This window comes from Nicotiana tomentosiformis, unplaced genomic scaffold, assembly GCF_000390325.3.
Source record: "Nicotiana tomentosiformis unplaced genomic scaffold, ASM39032v3 Un00112, whole genome shotgun sequence".
Lineage (NCBI taxonomy): Eukaryota > Viridiplantae > Streptophyta > Magnoliopsida > Solanales > Solanaceae > Nicotiana > Nicotiana tomentosiformis.
In genome coordinates, this window is record NW_027174671.1 from 25,823 (window position 1) to 38,640 (window position 12,818).

Below are 12,818 nucleotides of genomic sequence, written 5' to 3' on the forward strand. Positions count from 1 at the left end.
CTACAATTCAAGGAGTATGAACAGGTTGATGAGCGGGCAATTGTTCCAAGAGCATCCGGGGAAATAGAGAAAGTGCTTATGGAATCTGGCACTGATCAACTGCCGAAAACTTCAAACAAGTGGCTAGGGAAGGGGATTTATCACCCACAACTAGTGCTAAAGGAGGTAAAACAACTAAGAAGAATCAGAGTAAAGATCCACTACAACCTTCAAGAATAATGCCCAGGAGGGCAGCTTCTCTATCTAGATGATGATCAAAACATTAATGTGGAACATAAGGTCTGTGAATACACAACAGGCCTTTCCTAGTGTGATCAATATGAATAGGGAGCATAATTTTTGTATAGTTGCATTGATGGAGCCTTTTCAAAAGAAGGGACTCATTGAGAGATATAAAAGGAGGTTGAATATGGAGACTGCTTATACAAATATTAATGGGCAAATATGGTTGTTCTTCAATGCAGTTGTGGAATGGGAATTAGTGGAGGATACTGAGCAACAGGTGACTGTGAGAGTGTTTCACCATGACCTAGGGCAGCGTATGATGATGACATTTGTTTATGCAAAATGTTCAGTAATTGAGAGGTTGGAGTTATGGGATCACTTGTATTATTTAGCAAGTGATATGGAATTACCATGGTTGGTAGGAGGGGATTTCAATGTGTTATTGCATGAAGATGAGAAAATAGGGGGACTTCCAATACACCCTCCTGAATATGAGGATTTTGCATTTTGTGTAAACTCTTGTGGTTTGTTTGAGCAAGGCTACAAAGGTAGTCCATTCACATGGTGGAATGGGAGATCCAATGCTGAGTGTATATTCAACAGATTGGATAGGATCTTTGTGAATTTTCCATTTCAGAACATGTTGCCAACTATTGAAGTTGAGCATCTAATCAGAACTAGATCAGATCATGCACCATTGCTAATGACATGTGGGGTGCAGACAACCAAGTTTGTCAAGTCTTTCAGATTCTTGAACTTTTGGACAAAGCATGCTACATTTATGGATGTGGTGAGGCAGAATTGGGAAGCTGATTTCATAGGGGATCCGTTTATGATGTTCAAGTAGAAAATCAAGAGGGTGAAGGCATCACTCTCAAAATGGAATAGGGAAACATTTGGTGATATCTTCAAGCAACTGGCTATTTTGGAGGACATTGTTAGGGTGAAGGAGATGTTATTTGAAGAAGAGCCTACAACTGAAAATAGGATTGTGCTTCAAAAGGCTCAATCTGAATTGAAGAAATACTTGAATATTGAGGAGCAGTATTGGAAGCAAAAATCTGGGATGAATTGGTTTGCTGAAGGAGATAGGAATACAAGTTTCTTTCACAACCATGTCAATGGCAAAAGAAAGAAATTGCAATTGAAGAGGATCAAAAGTGACAGTGGGGTATGGATTGAAGACCAGGAGCAATTGGCTACAGCTGCAATGGACTTCTATCAAAAACAGTTCACAAATGAAGGTGATGCTTCTGAATTTCCCTTGCTCAATAATGTACCTTCAATGGTCACTATGGATCAGAATTTGGAACTTAGAAGATTGCCAACAATTGAAGAAGTAAGGGCAGCAGTTTTTGAGCTTAGTGGGGAGAGTGCTAGTGGCCCTGATGGATTCACTGGCTTGTTTTATCAAACATGCTGGGATGTTATTGGTGCTGATATACACAACATGGTGCTACACTTCTATGGATAAGCTGCATTGCCTAAATCCATCACTCACACCAATCTAGTGTTGCTGCCCAAGAAACCTAGAGTCGAGACCTTCTCTGACTTAAGACCTATTAGTTTGAGCAACTTCATTAACAAGGTTTTGTCTAGGGTGTTACATGACAGATTGGAAATTTTTTTGCCATCTCTAATAGCTCCTAATCAATCCGGATTTGTAAAGGGTAGGAGTATATTTGAGAACATCTTATTGACTCAAGAAATTGTCACTAACATAAGGCTAAGGGGAAAGCCAGCTAATGTGGTGATCAAGCTTGATATGGCTAAGGCCTATGATAGGGTCTCATGGAAGTACATATTACATGTGCTAAGGAAGATGGGATTTTATGAACACTTCATTAACATGGTGTGGAACTTGATATCAAATAACTGGTATTCAGTATTGGTGAATGGGCAGTCCTTAGGGTTCTTTAAGTCGACAAGGGGTGTGAAACAAGGGGATCCCCTATCTCCAGCATTGTTCATTCTGTCAGCTGAGGTACTTTCCAGGTCTTTGAATAAGCTTTTTAAATACAAGTTATTTGTGGGATTTGGAATGCCTAAGTGGTCTGATTCTTTAAATCATTTGGCGTATGCTGATGATACGATAATCTTTGCATCTGCTCATCCCCCCTCTTTGAGCAAGATTATGGCAGTGTTGGGGAACTATGAGAAGATATCAGGTCAGATGATCAACAAAGGTAAGAGTTCATACTACATGTATTCAAAGGTTGCTAATGTATTGTTTCAGGCAGTTGGAGCTATTACAGGATTTGCAAGAGGTAAATTCCCCTTCACATATCTAGGGTGTCCTATTTTTTACACTAGAAGGAGGAAGGACTATTATGAGGAGCTTATCAAGAAGGTGAAGGCTAAATTGCATTCATGGAAAGGAAAACTGCTGTCATTTGGAGGAAAGGCAACACTCATCTCTAATGTGTTGCAAAGTATGCCAGTTCATATGTTATCAGTCCTTGATCCACCAAACAGCATCCTGGGGCATCTACATAAGACTTTTGCTAGGTTCTTTTGGAGCACAAAGGAAGAAGGGAGAAGAAGACACTAGGCTTCATGGAAAAATCTTTGCCTTCCTAAAGAGGAAGGGGGGATAGGTTTTAGGTCCTTAAATGATGTCTCAAGGGCACTGTTTGCTAAAATATGGTGGAGGTTTAGGACCACAAAATCTTTGTGGTCTAATTTCATGTGGAATAAGTATTGCAAGAAGGAGCCACCAACTGTGGTACATTTTAGGGGAGGGTCTCATGTTTGGAGACAAATGCTGAATGCTAGGGAAGAAGTAGAACATGAGATCGTATGGGAATTGGAGAGTGGAACAACTAATATTTGGCATGAAAATTGGACTGGATTCGGTGCACTTTATCATGTATTGCCTGAAGACTTTCCAATCAATGAAGGTCTTCAGGAGGTGGAAGAACTTCAGCAAGGGGAAACATGGGATGATCAGCTGCTAGATCAAACTTTCAATGAGGAAATTGCAGAACATATAAGGCTAAATGTGCACTATGAAGGCAGTGAGGGATATTGGGATAAGCCATACTGAATGCCAACTCCTTCAGGCAAGTTCAATGTTAGCAGTGCTTGGCAAATACTAAGGCATAAGGCAGATCCTAATTAGGAATTCAAGTTAATGTGGATTAAAAGTTTGCCATTCAAGATATCCTTCTTCTTCTGGAGATTGTGGAGGCAGAAAATAGCCACCGATGACATGTGGAAGAGGCAAGGGCAAATGGTGATGTCTTGGTGTTGGTGTTGTCAGCAGCCCTAAGAGGAATCCATTGAGCATATATTTGTCACAAGTCCTACTGCCTCTAAGGTATGGAAATTGTTCATGGGGGCTGCTGGAATTTTTGTGCAATTGATTCAATTGAAGCAGATTATAAGGCATTGGTGGTATGCTCAGTGTTGTCCGAAATTAAAGCCACTATTTCAAGCAGTACCAGCTATCATCACTTGGGAGTTGTGGAAGAGAAGAAATGCAGGTAAACATGGTGGTTCAATGTCCACAAATAGAGTGATTCATGAGATAAATAGGACATTGCATCAACTGGGAAGGGTGAGGCATGCTTGGATCCCTAATATTCCATAGTTATGGCCAGACATGATTCAATACTTTGAAGGATATAAACCTATATTGATCACTACAAGAGTAACATGGCAGCTTCCTTGTCATGGTTGGTACAAATGTAATACTGATGGAGCTTCAAAGGGCAATCCTGGACCTAGCTCCCTAGGCTTTTGTGTGAGGGATGATGAAGGTGATGTGGTGTATGGTAGGGCAGTAGACCTGGGAGTTACAACTAATGTGGTGGCCGAAGCTAAGGCTATTCTTCAAGGGTTGGAATATTGTGTGGAGCATGATTTTCACCCTCTCATACTGGAGACTGATTCATTGGTGATGAAGAATGGGATCCTCCTTGGGTAATTGCACAGGATGTGAAGAAAATTATAGAGATGAAGGACAACTTCAATGTGATCTTTCAACATGTGTTCAGAGAAGGCAACTCAGTGGCGGATTTTATAGCTAACATTGTGTTCTCTTTTGCAGGTACATTTGAGTTTCATTCATTCTCTGAACTGCCTAGTGCAGGGAGGAGGTTGATCAATCTAGACAAATCTCAATCACCTAACCTTAGGATTAGGATAGCAAAGAGAAGAACCCCAGACTGATGGCTTCACAATATTGGACTCTGAAACTGATATGCCCAAATGCTAAGGAAGATGCTGAACCCATCATATGGTATTTTTGGAGATTGTTAAATCATTTCTCAGTGGTATTAGCATGCTTTCAAGCTCAATATGAGGATGGTTTAGCAATGTTTTGAATGATGTCTACATTAAAGGTTCTAGTAGGGAAGGATCTGTGCTTACAAGATCACAAAAAGGCACAGGCTGGCCTTTGCCTTGCAAAGTCTTCTTAAAGCCAGATCATTCCTGGCTTTTGCCTTGTAAAGCCAGCCTAAAGCCAGCTCATGCCTGGCTTTTTCCTTGTAAAGCCTGGCTAAAGCCAGCTCACGCCTGGCCTTTGCCTTGTAAAGCCTGCCTAAAGCCAGCTCACGCCTGGCCTTTGGCCTGCAAAGCCTGACTAAAGCCAGCTCATGACTAGCTTTTGCCTTGCAAAGCCTGCCTAAAGCCAGCGCATGCCTAGCCTTTGCCTTGTAAAGCCTGCCTAAAGCCAGCTCAAGCCTGGCTTTTGCCTTGCTAAGCCTGCCTAAAGCCAGGTTCCTCTTCTACACATTAATCTTGATGAGTGAGCACATAATTAATACTTGAACAAAACCAATCCACTACATATGGAGATCATATAGTAGCGACACTTGGAGGATGATGCGGACTTCAACTCTGCGGTGGAGATGTTTGGAATTCATTTTAGACTATGGACAATATACCCTGGCACCTGGTGAGAGCTTGATAGGTGCTGCTTGGTATTTGCCAATGACATTTGGATTCACATACACTAATAGGAGAAGGAAGCATTCAACTTATCTTGTTGTAATAGTTAGTTAATTAGATTTTAGCTTTTCTATCTTTTTTAATAGCTAGTGGCGTCATGCAACTTCTATTTTGGTTTTTGATTTGAACATCTTGTAAGCATTGGACCCATTTTTGGGATTTTATTTATATATTAGCCCTTAGGCAAAAAAAAAAAAGAAGAAGCCTAATTTAGCTACGGACTTTCAAATAAAATTCCGAATACGCTTCTAAGTCCAAAATCACCATACGGAGCTGTTGGAATCATCAAAATTCTATTCCGGGGTCATTTTCTCAAAATGTTGATCGAAGTCAAACTTAGCACTTTAAGGCCAACTTAAGGAACCAAGTGTTCCGGTTTCACCCCAAACACTTCCAAATCCCGAACCAACCATCCCCGCAAGTCATAAATCATTACAAGCACCTACGAAAAGTTTTATTTTAGGAAACGAGGTTCTAAAAGTTAAAAATGACCGGTTGGGTCATTACAATAATGACATGTTATGAAGTATATAATAATGCTTGGAATTAAGTAGCTTGGGCAGATGACAAAGAGGAGAAGAAATCTTTAGCTATAAGTTCCTGAAGATAATTAATATTATTCCTATTTAGCTAGCTCGAAATCTTTCCCTTTACACATGTGCATATGCCTTTCTAATTTCTAAGGACTTTGTGAGAATATCTTATGAAAAGTAGTTAGCTGATTCAAAAACTTAATTATTGTTCTCAATGTTAAGGAAAATATTTTTTGTTGATTCAAATTTTTAATATTAGCTAATTTTAAAATTTTCATTTTTAATGGTAACTATAATAATGTTTAATTATAACTATATTTTCATCCAATATAATTATTATGTTTTACAATTTTCTTCATATACAATTTATTTTTAAAAGGTATAATAATCTATCAACATTTTATTATAATACATTCTAAAACTTAATTATTTCTTTAGTCAATTTATTAGAGTGTAAAAATTTAAATCAATCGAATATGTTCAAGTGAAATGTCAAAATCGAGACTACATCGAGTGATAACGTAACCAAATACATACATTTGAAAACTTTAATTGGAGTGGGATTAGTAATCCTACATATTAGGATTACCTTTATAGTTTACATAAAGGAAGATTTAACAATTAAAAATTTTTTAGTTAACTTCTAATTCCTAAATATTAGAAAAATAATTAACTTACAATTTTGATCAATATAAAATCTATTTCTAATAATTTAAAAAGGCGAATGATATTTTGCTACAAGATTTTTTGCTTTTAGTATAACAGAAATAGATAATTATGTTTTCGGGATAAGTGTATATAGCTACTTATGTAGCTATATACATAAGGATACATTGATATACTATGCTCGATTATTTTATTTGTGTTAATTTGAATAGTGTGCTCGATTATTTTATGTGCCTTAATAGTAAGATAGATTTTTGAATCTGTGTGTTTAAAATAAAAATGCGTATAATGCGCTAAAATTATTCTTTAAATTTGTGGTCTTTTAATATTCATGTCATTGATATAAGAGAATGTCATTAGGTGTAAAATGAAAATTTTGGAACTAAAAAGGAAGTTAACACACATAAATTAAAACATAAGGAGTACAAATATTTTACTTTAACGATCAAGCAACTGGCCCTTAAATCGTCTCCAAAAATATCTTTAGAGGCATCGTCTCTATGGTGCTCATTGATCCCATTACGATATGAAAACTTGAAAACGAAAAACATAAAAAAAAATGAAGGGAAAAAAAAAGAAAACTAAAATTTCAACTATAGAGTGCTTATATAAAATTTCAACGTTGAACACATACGGTTAGTGGCGGAGGTAGAATTTTTACTAAGGGATTCAAAAAAGTAAAAGTTAAAAAATTAAAAGAGAATGTGACCAGAAGGTATTGAACTAGTGTCACGACCCAAACTAACCCCTGTCGTGATGGCGCCTATCGTGAAACTAGGCAAGCCGACCCATTCTCAAAACAAACCAATATTTTCATTTCAAAGATAATTTCAATGCTATTTAACACCAAAAATCTTCGTAAAGGAGTTCCAATCAAAATAAAAGTGCAGAAGAAAAAGCCCGACATCGGGGTGTCACTAGTCATGAGCATCTACAATAATATGTCTAACAATATCAAGGCTAACTCAACCTGAAAAATAGCTAAATACAACTAGAGGAAGATAAGAGGGAGAAGAGTAGGGCTGCGATCGCCAGACAACTACCTTGCTATCCCCGGAAAAATATGCAATTAGAACAATCAACAACCGCTACCGTGTCCAGCTACACCTGGATATGCACACAAGGTGCAGGGAGTAATGTGAGTACGCCAACCCAGTAAGTAACAATAATAAATAAAGACTAATCAGTAGTGACGAGCAATAAAGCATATAACGTTCATATCAGTAAATCTCAGTAAAAATATCACATGCTTTAAAAATCAGGATTTGAATCAAAATATCTCGTTTAAACTCAGTTCTAGTAAAAATCATTTAAAGATATTTTTTAACAGTTTTCAAATAGGGGAAAAATGCAAAGGTGAGCAAAATGATGAAATCATAAACAGCCCCTTGGGCAAAACATCACTCATATACAGCCCCTCAGACAAACCTCACAGTTACTCGTGCCACTCGGGCATACCTCATAATCACTCTTGCCACTCGGGCATACCTCACAATCACTCATGCCTCCTAGTCACTCAGCACTCGGCACTCGCACTCAGTAGGTACTTGCGCTCACTGGGGGTGTGTACAGACTCCGAAGGGGCTCCTTCAGCCCAAGCGCTATAATATACACGGACAACTCACGTGTTGCACGGATAACTCACGTGCTATAATAATAAAGTATGCTGCAGGCGTGCACCCCCGATCCACTCCCATCCTCACAATCAGGCTCTCGACCGATATCAAACATGCTGCGGCGTGCAGCCAGATCACATAAATATGCAACATGCTGCGACGTACAGCCCGATTCTATAAATATCCTCACAAATCAGGCCCTCGGCCTCACTCAGTCATAAACCTCTCAAGCCACTCTGGCATTTCAGTAAAACAGGGCATTTGGCCCAAAACATTTATATGCATCAAAATAGAATCATAAAACTGAGTTATGCGGTAAATAAGTATAAACATGACTGAGTATAGATTTTCAATCAAAAACAGTGAGAGGATAGTAAGAAAAGGCCCCTAAGGGTCCAAACAACACTGGCACAAGGCCCAAACATAGCATTCAACCCAATTTACAAAAACTCTTTCTAAAACATATAATTATCATATAGTTTCAACAAGTATGCAACTTTACTGTTGCTACGGGACGGACCAAGTCACAATCCCCAAAAGTGCACGCCCATACGCCCGTCACCTAGCATGTGCGTCACTAAAAATAGTAGAATGATACAAAATTCGGGGTTTCGTACCCTCAGGACTAGATTTATAATCGTTACTTACCTCAAATCGGTCAAATCTCTACCCCACAATGCTCTTGTCTCTGGACTCGGTCTCTAAATGCTCCAAATTTATTTACAATCAGTACAATACAATCAATATACGCTAATGGAATGAATTCCACAAGAAATATTATCAAATTAGACCAAAACCCGAAATTGGCTCAAACCCGGCCCCCCGAACCACGTCTTGAAATCCGATAAAATTTACAAAACTAGAAAGCTCACTCACTCACGAATCTAACCATACCAAATTCATCAAAATCCGAAATCGTTTGGTCCTTCGAATCCTTAAATTACTCTCCAAATATTCCAAGCCCTAACCCCTCATTTTCACGAATTACAATGATTAAGCAACAGAAAATCACCATGTATACAAGTATTAGGGCTCAAGCAACTTACCTCACTGATAGCCCTTGAATTACCTTTCGAATATCACTCCAAAAGCTTAAAAAACCGACTTGAAAATGGTGGAAATGAACCAAATTCGCGAAGGGTTATATTTAAGGTTTCTGCCCAGGTTTTTCGCACCTGCGGGCTCTTTTTCCGCGCATGCGGACCGCACCTGTGGTCAAGGCGCCGCATCCGTGAACTCCACTTATTTCCCCAACTTCTGCACCTGCGCTCCAAGCCTCGCATATGCGGTCTCGCAGGTGCGGCCAAATCCTTCGCGCATGCGCTCCAGCCTTGGCTTCACATTTCTCCGCATCCGCACAGCAAATTCTCGCGCCTAGGAAAGCTCACCTGTGCGTTTCCTCTGCTTCTGCGAAGCCTGCCCAGCATTCCCCTTTCCGCATCTGCGAACTCCCCACGCGCACCAGCATCCTCTTACATGCGACTCCTCGTTCCGCAAGTGCGGAAATAGTAGTAGCAACAGCTTCAGCTATATTTTCCAATTTCGACAAATCCGTTAACCACCCGGAATCACCCCGACACCCTCGGGACCTCAACCAAAAATACCAACAAGTCATATATCAACATACAAACTTAGTTGAATCTTCGAATCACTCAAAACAACATCAAATCATCAAATTACCCTCGGATTCAAGCCTAAGAACTTCTAAATTTGCAAATTCGGCAACCGATTCCAAAACCAACCAAGCCACATTCGAATGACCTCAAATTTTGCATACACATCACAAATGACACTACGAACCTACTCCAACTTTCGGAATTCTATTCCGACCCCGATAATAATTTTTCCACTGCCGACCGAAATCGCCAAATTTTTAAATTTTGTCAATTCAGGCCTAATTCTATCACGGACCTCCAAATCACATTCCGGACACATTCCTAAGTCTAAAATCATCTAACGGAGCTAACAGAACCATCAGAATTCAAATCCGAGATCATTTACACATATGTCAACATCCGGTTGACTTTTTCAACTTAAGGTTCTATATAAGAGACTAAGTGTCTCATTCCACTCCGAAACCACTCCGGGCCCAAACCAACTAACCCGGTATATCATAATATAGCTTAAGAGCATAAAGGAAATAAAAATTAGGGAAACGGGACTATAAGTCTCGAAACGACCGGCCGGGTCGTTACAACTAGTGACCCCCTAATACCATTGAGTTATGCTTTCAATTAGGATGTGTTAACTGGTTTCAAAATATAATATATAGAGGCACAAGACGGATTTTGTCTATATGTCGGCGTAATTTTCTGGCGAAGGGATTTCGGGTGAACCTCCTTCCGGCCCCCCCTAAATCTGCCCCTGCAGACAGTGATTATGATAATTAATTTACTGAAAAAATAATTAATTTTTGAGATGAAATAATCCAACTTAGTCAATGCTTAAGAAAAAAATTGAAAGTCGATAATTTATAGTACTTTGTATTTCATGGTTGTTTGAGCATATCATGTAATTGGAGATTTGAGCTTGAAACTTGGGATTTAATAAATAAAGTTAAAAATATAATTGTATATATTAGTAGTGCAAATAATTTAAGAGCTGAGTTTTATTTTTTGAAGAATTAATCTAAATAGCCATGTTACTTAATTGCTTAAATTAAAAGTAACCGACGAACGTATAAAATATATATAATTCATAAATAATATGTATATAATCATATATAATCAATATATATTGATTGGAAAAGTTAATAATAAATTCGGTCAAATATTTGTGTAAATATTTTTTTCTGAGGGACCCATTAAAACTGTGAATAGCAAGGAAATTTTACACTAAAATATGTAGTCTCCTTTTCTTCAAAGTTTTTGCTGAAGAAGTCATTTTTAAGGCCTAATCCATGTGCCAACATCTCAAATATAATCATTCCTAGCTTGTCCATTTCTTTCATGTACTCTATAATAATTTGGTAAATACCAAATTACCGTACCGAAAATTAAATATTTTGGTATTTGGTATTTGATATTTTGGTATTCAGTAAGGTATTTAGTTTATGTTTTAAAAAAAATAGTATTAGGTATGGTATTTGATATTTTAAAATAAAATACCGAAATATCGATAACATACCGAAAAATATATTATATTACATAATATACAGTTTATTAATTATAACATAAGTATAAGAAATATAAATGTGATGACCCAAAATGTTATCTTTAAATTTAATAAGTAATTTTGTGTTGTAAGACCTCGAAAAGCACCATTTATTATTTCTCGAATTGCGTGTGCAGTCCATAAAATATTCCGGAAAGTTTTCATGTGAAAAATAGATTAAAATGTGAAATAAAGCTTTAAAACTCAACTGAGTTGTCTTTGGTCAATAGTTTTAGTAAACGAACCCGGATCAATATTTTGACAGTTTCGGTAGCTCCGTATCGTGATTTGGGACTTGTGCGTATGCCCGAAATTTATTTTGGAGGTCCCTAGCTCAAGTTATGACCAAGCTCAAGTTAAAGGCTAAAGATTTCAAATTTGACCACGGGGTTGACTTTTTGATATCAGAGCCGGAATCCAATTCTAAAAATTTGAACAGCTTCGTTATGTCATTTATGACTTGTGTGCCAAATTTAAAATCATTCCGAATTTATTTAATATGTTTTATCACGAAATTTGCAAATTGAAAAGTTTAAAACTGAAAGTTTGAATCGGGATGTGAATTGTAATTTCAGCATTATTTGACGTGATACGAGACCCCGAGTAAGTCCGTATTATGTTATTGAACTTGTTGGTATATTCGTACAGGTTCCCGAGCACCCCGAGAGTGATACGGATTGAAATCGGATCAAGAATGGACTTAAGAAAAATCTGAAATTTTCCTTCTGTTGTAATCGCACCTGCGGATTTTTGACCGTAGGTGCGAGCTCGCAGATGCGAGCCTGCCATCGCAGATGCGCCTAGGCATGTCAAGGCTTCGATCACAGAAGCGGACAGCTTCTCGCAGAAGCATGTCCGCAGATGCGCACCAAATCACGCAGTTGCAGGACTGGGCTGGCTTGGGGTCTTTGCAGGTGCGGCAATTTTGCGCAGAAGCGGATGTCGCAGGTGCGATAGGAGTGTCCGTAGATGCGGAACTTCACCTGACAGCCTGAAATCGCAAATGCGAGCTTTGTCTCGCAAATGCGAGTCCGCAAATGCGGAACTTTTATCCGCAGATGCGAAAATGATTGGGCAGAGCCCATAAATTCGGAAGTCGCCATTTTTACTCATTTTTGAGTTTCAAGTCTCGGATTCGGGAGATTTCAAGGGGAATTTTCACGACTTTGAATTGGGTAAGTGTTCTTTAACCAAAAGTGATTATATTTTACGAATCCATGTCTATATTCATCATTTATATCGGATTTAGATGGAAGAAATTGGATTTTTTATAAAATCTTTCAAAAATGAAAAGTTAAGATTTGAAGGTCCATTTGATATCGGATTTGGAAAATGTTTGTATGGTTGAACTTGTATCGGAACGGTTATTCGGATTTCGCAAGTTTTTTTAGGATTTGAGATGTGGGTCCCACTGCCGAATATTTTAATGAATTTCGGATTTTTATCCAATAAATTTTTAAATTCATATGATTAGTATTGAATATATCGAATTGTTTGTGAATAGATTTGAAGCTTTCGGAGACAAATTTAAAAGGAAAAGCTATGGTTTAATAATTGATTGAAATTTGCAAAGCGAGGTAAGTGTCGTGGTTAACCTTGACTTGAGCGAATAGAACCCTTAAATTATTTGTTATGTGAAATGCATGTGAACGACATATACACGAGGTGA

The 12,818-nt window shown here is 38.0% G+C and overlaps 1 protein-coding gene across 1 annotated transcript; it reads left to right on the top strand.

The window, feature by feature from the left end:
* The first annotated feature begins 265 nt into the window (after positions 1 to 265).
* Positions 266 to 3,271, top strand: LOC138903881 (uncharacterized). Its single transcript, XM_070192452.1, has 3 exons — positions 266 to 1,068; positions 1,213 to 1,325; positions 3,126 to 3,271. Exons 1-3 carry the CDS (start codon positions 266 to 268, stop codon positions 3,269 to 3,271), a joined length of 1,062 nt encoding a protein of 353 aa, XP_070048553.1.
* Positions 3,272 to 12,818: the final 9,547 nt, after the last annotated feature.

Coding starts and splice junctions, on each gene's coding strand:
- LOC138903881 (XM_070192452.1), top strand. CDS start 266: ATGTGGAACATAAGGTCTGTGAATACACAACAGGCCTTTCCTAGTGTG. Junction 1,069..1,212: donor GATCCGTTTATGATGTTCAA/GTAGAAAATCAA, acceptor AACTGAAAATAG/GATTGTGCTTCAAAAGGCTC. Junction 1,326..3,125: donor TGAAGGAGATAGGAATACAA/GTTTCTTTCACA, acceptor CAATCAATGAAG/GTCTTCAGGAGGTGGAAGAA.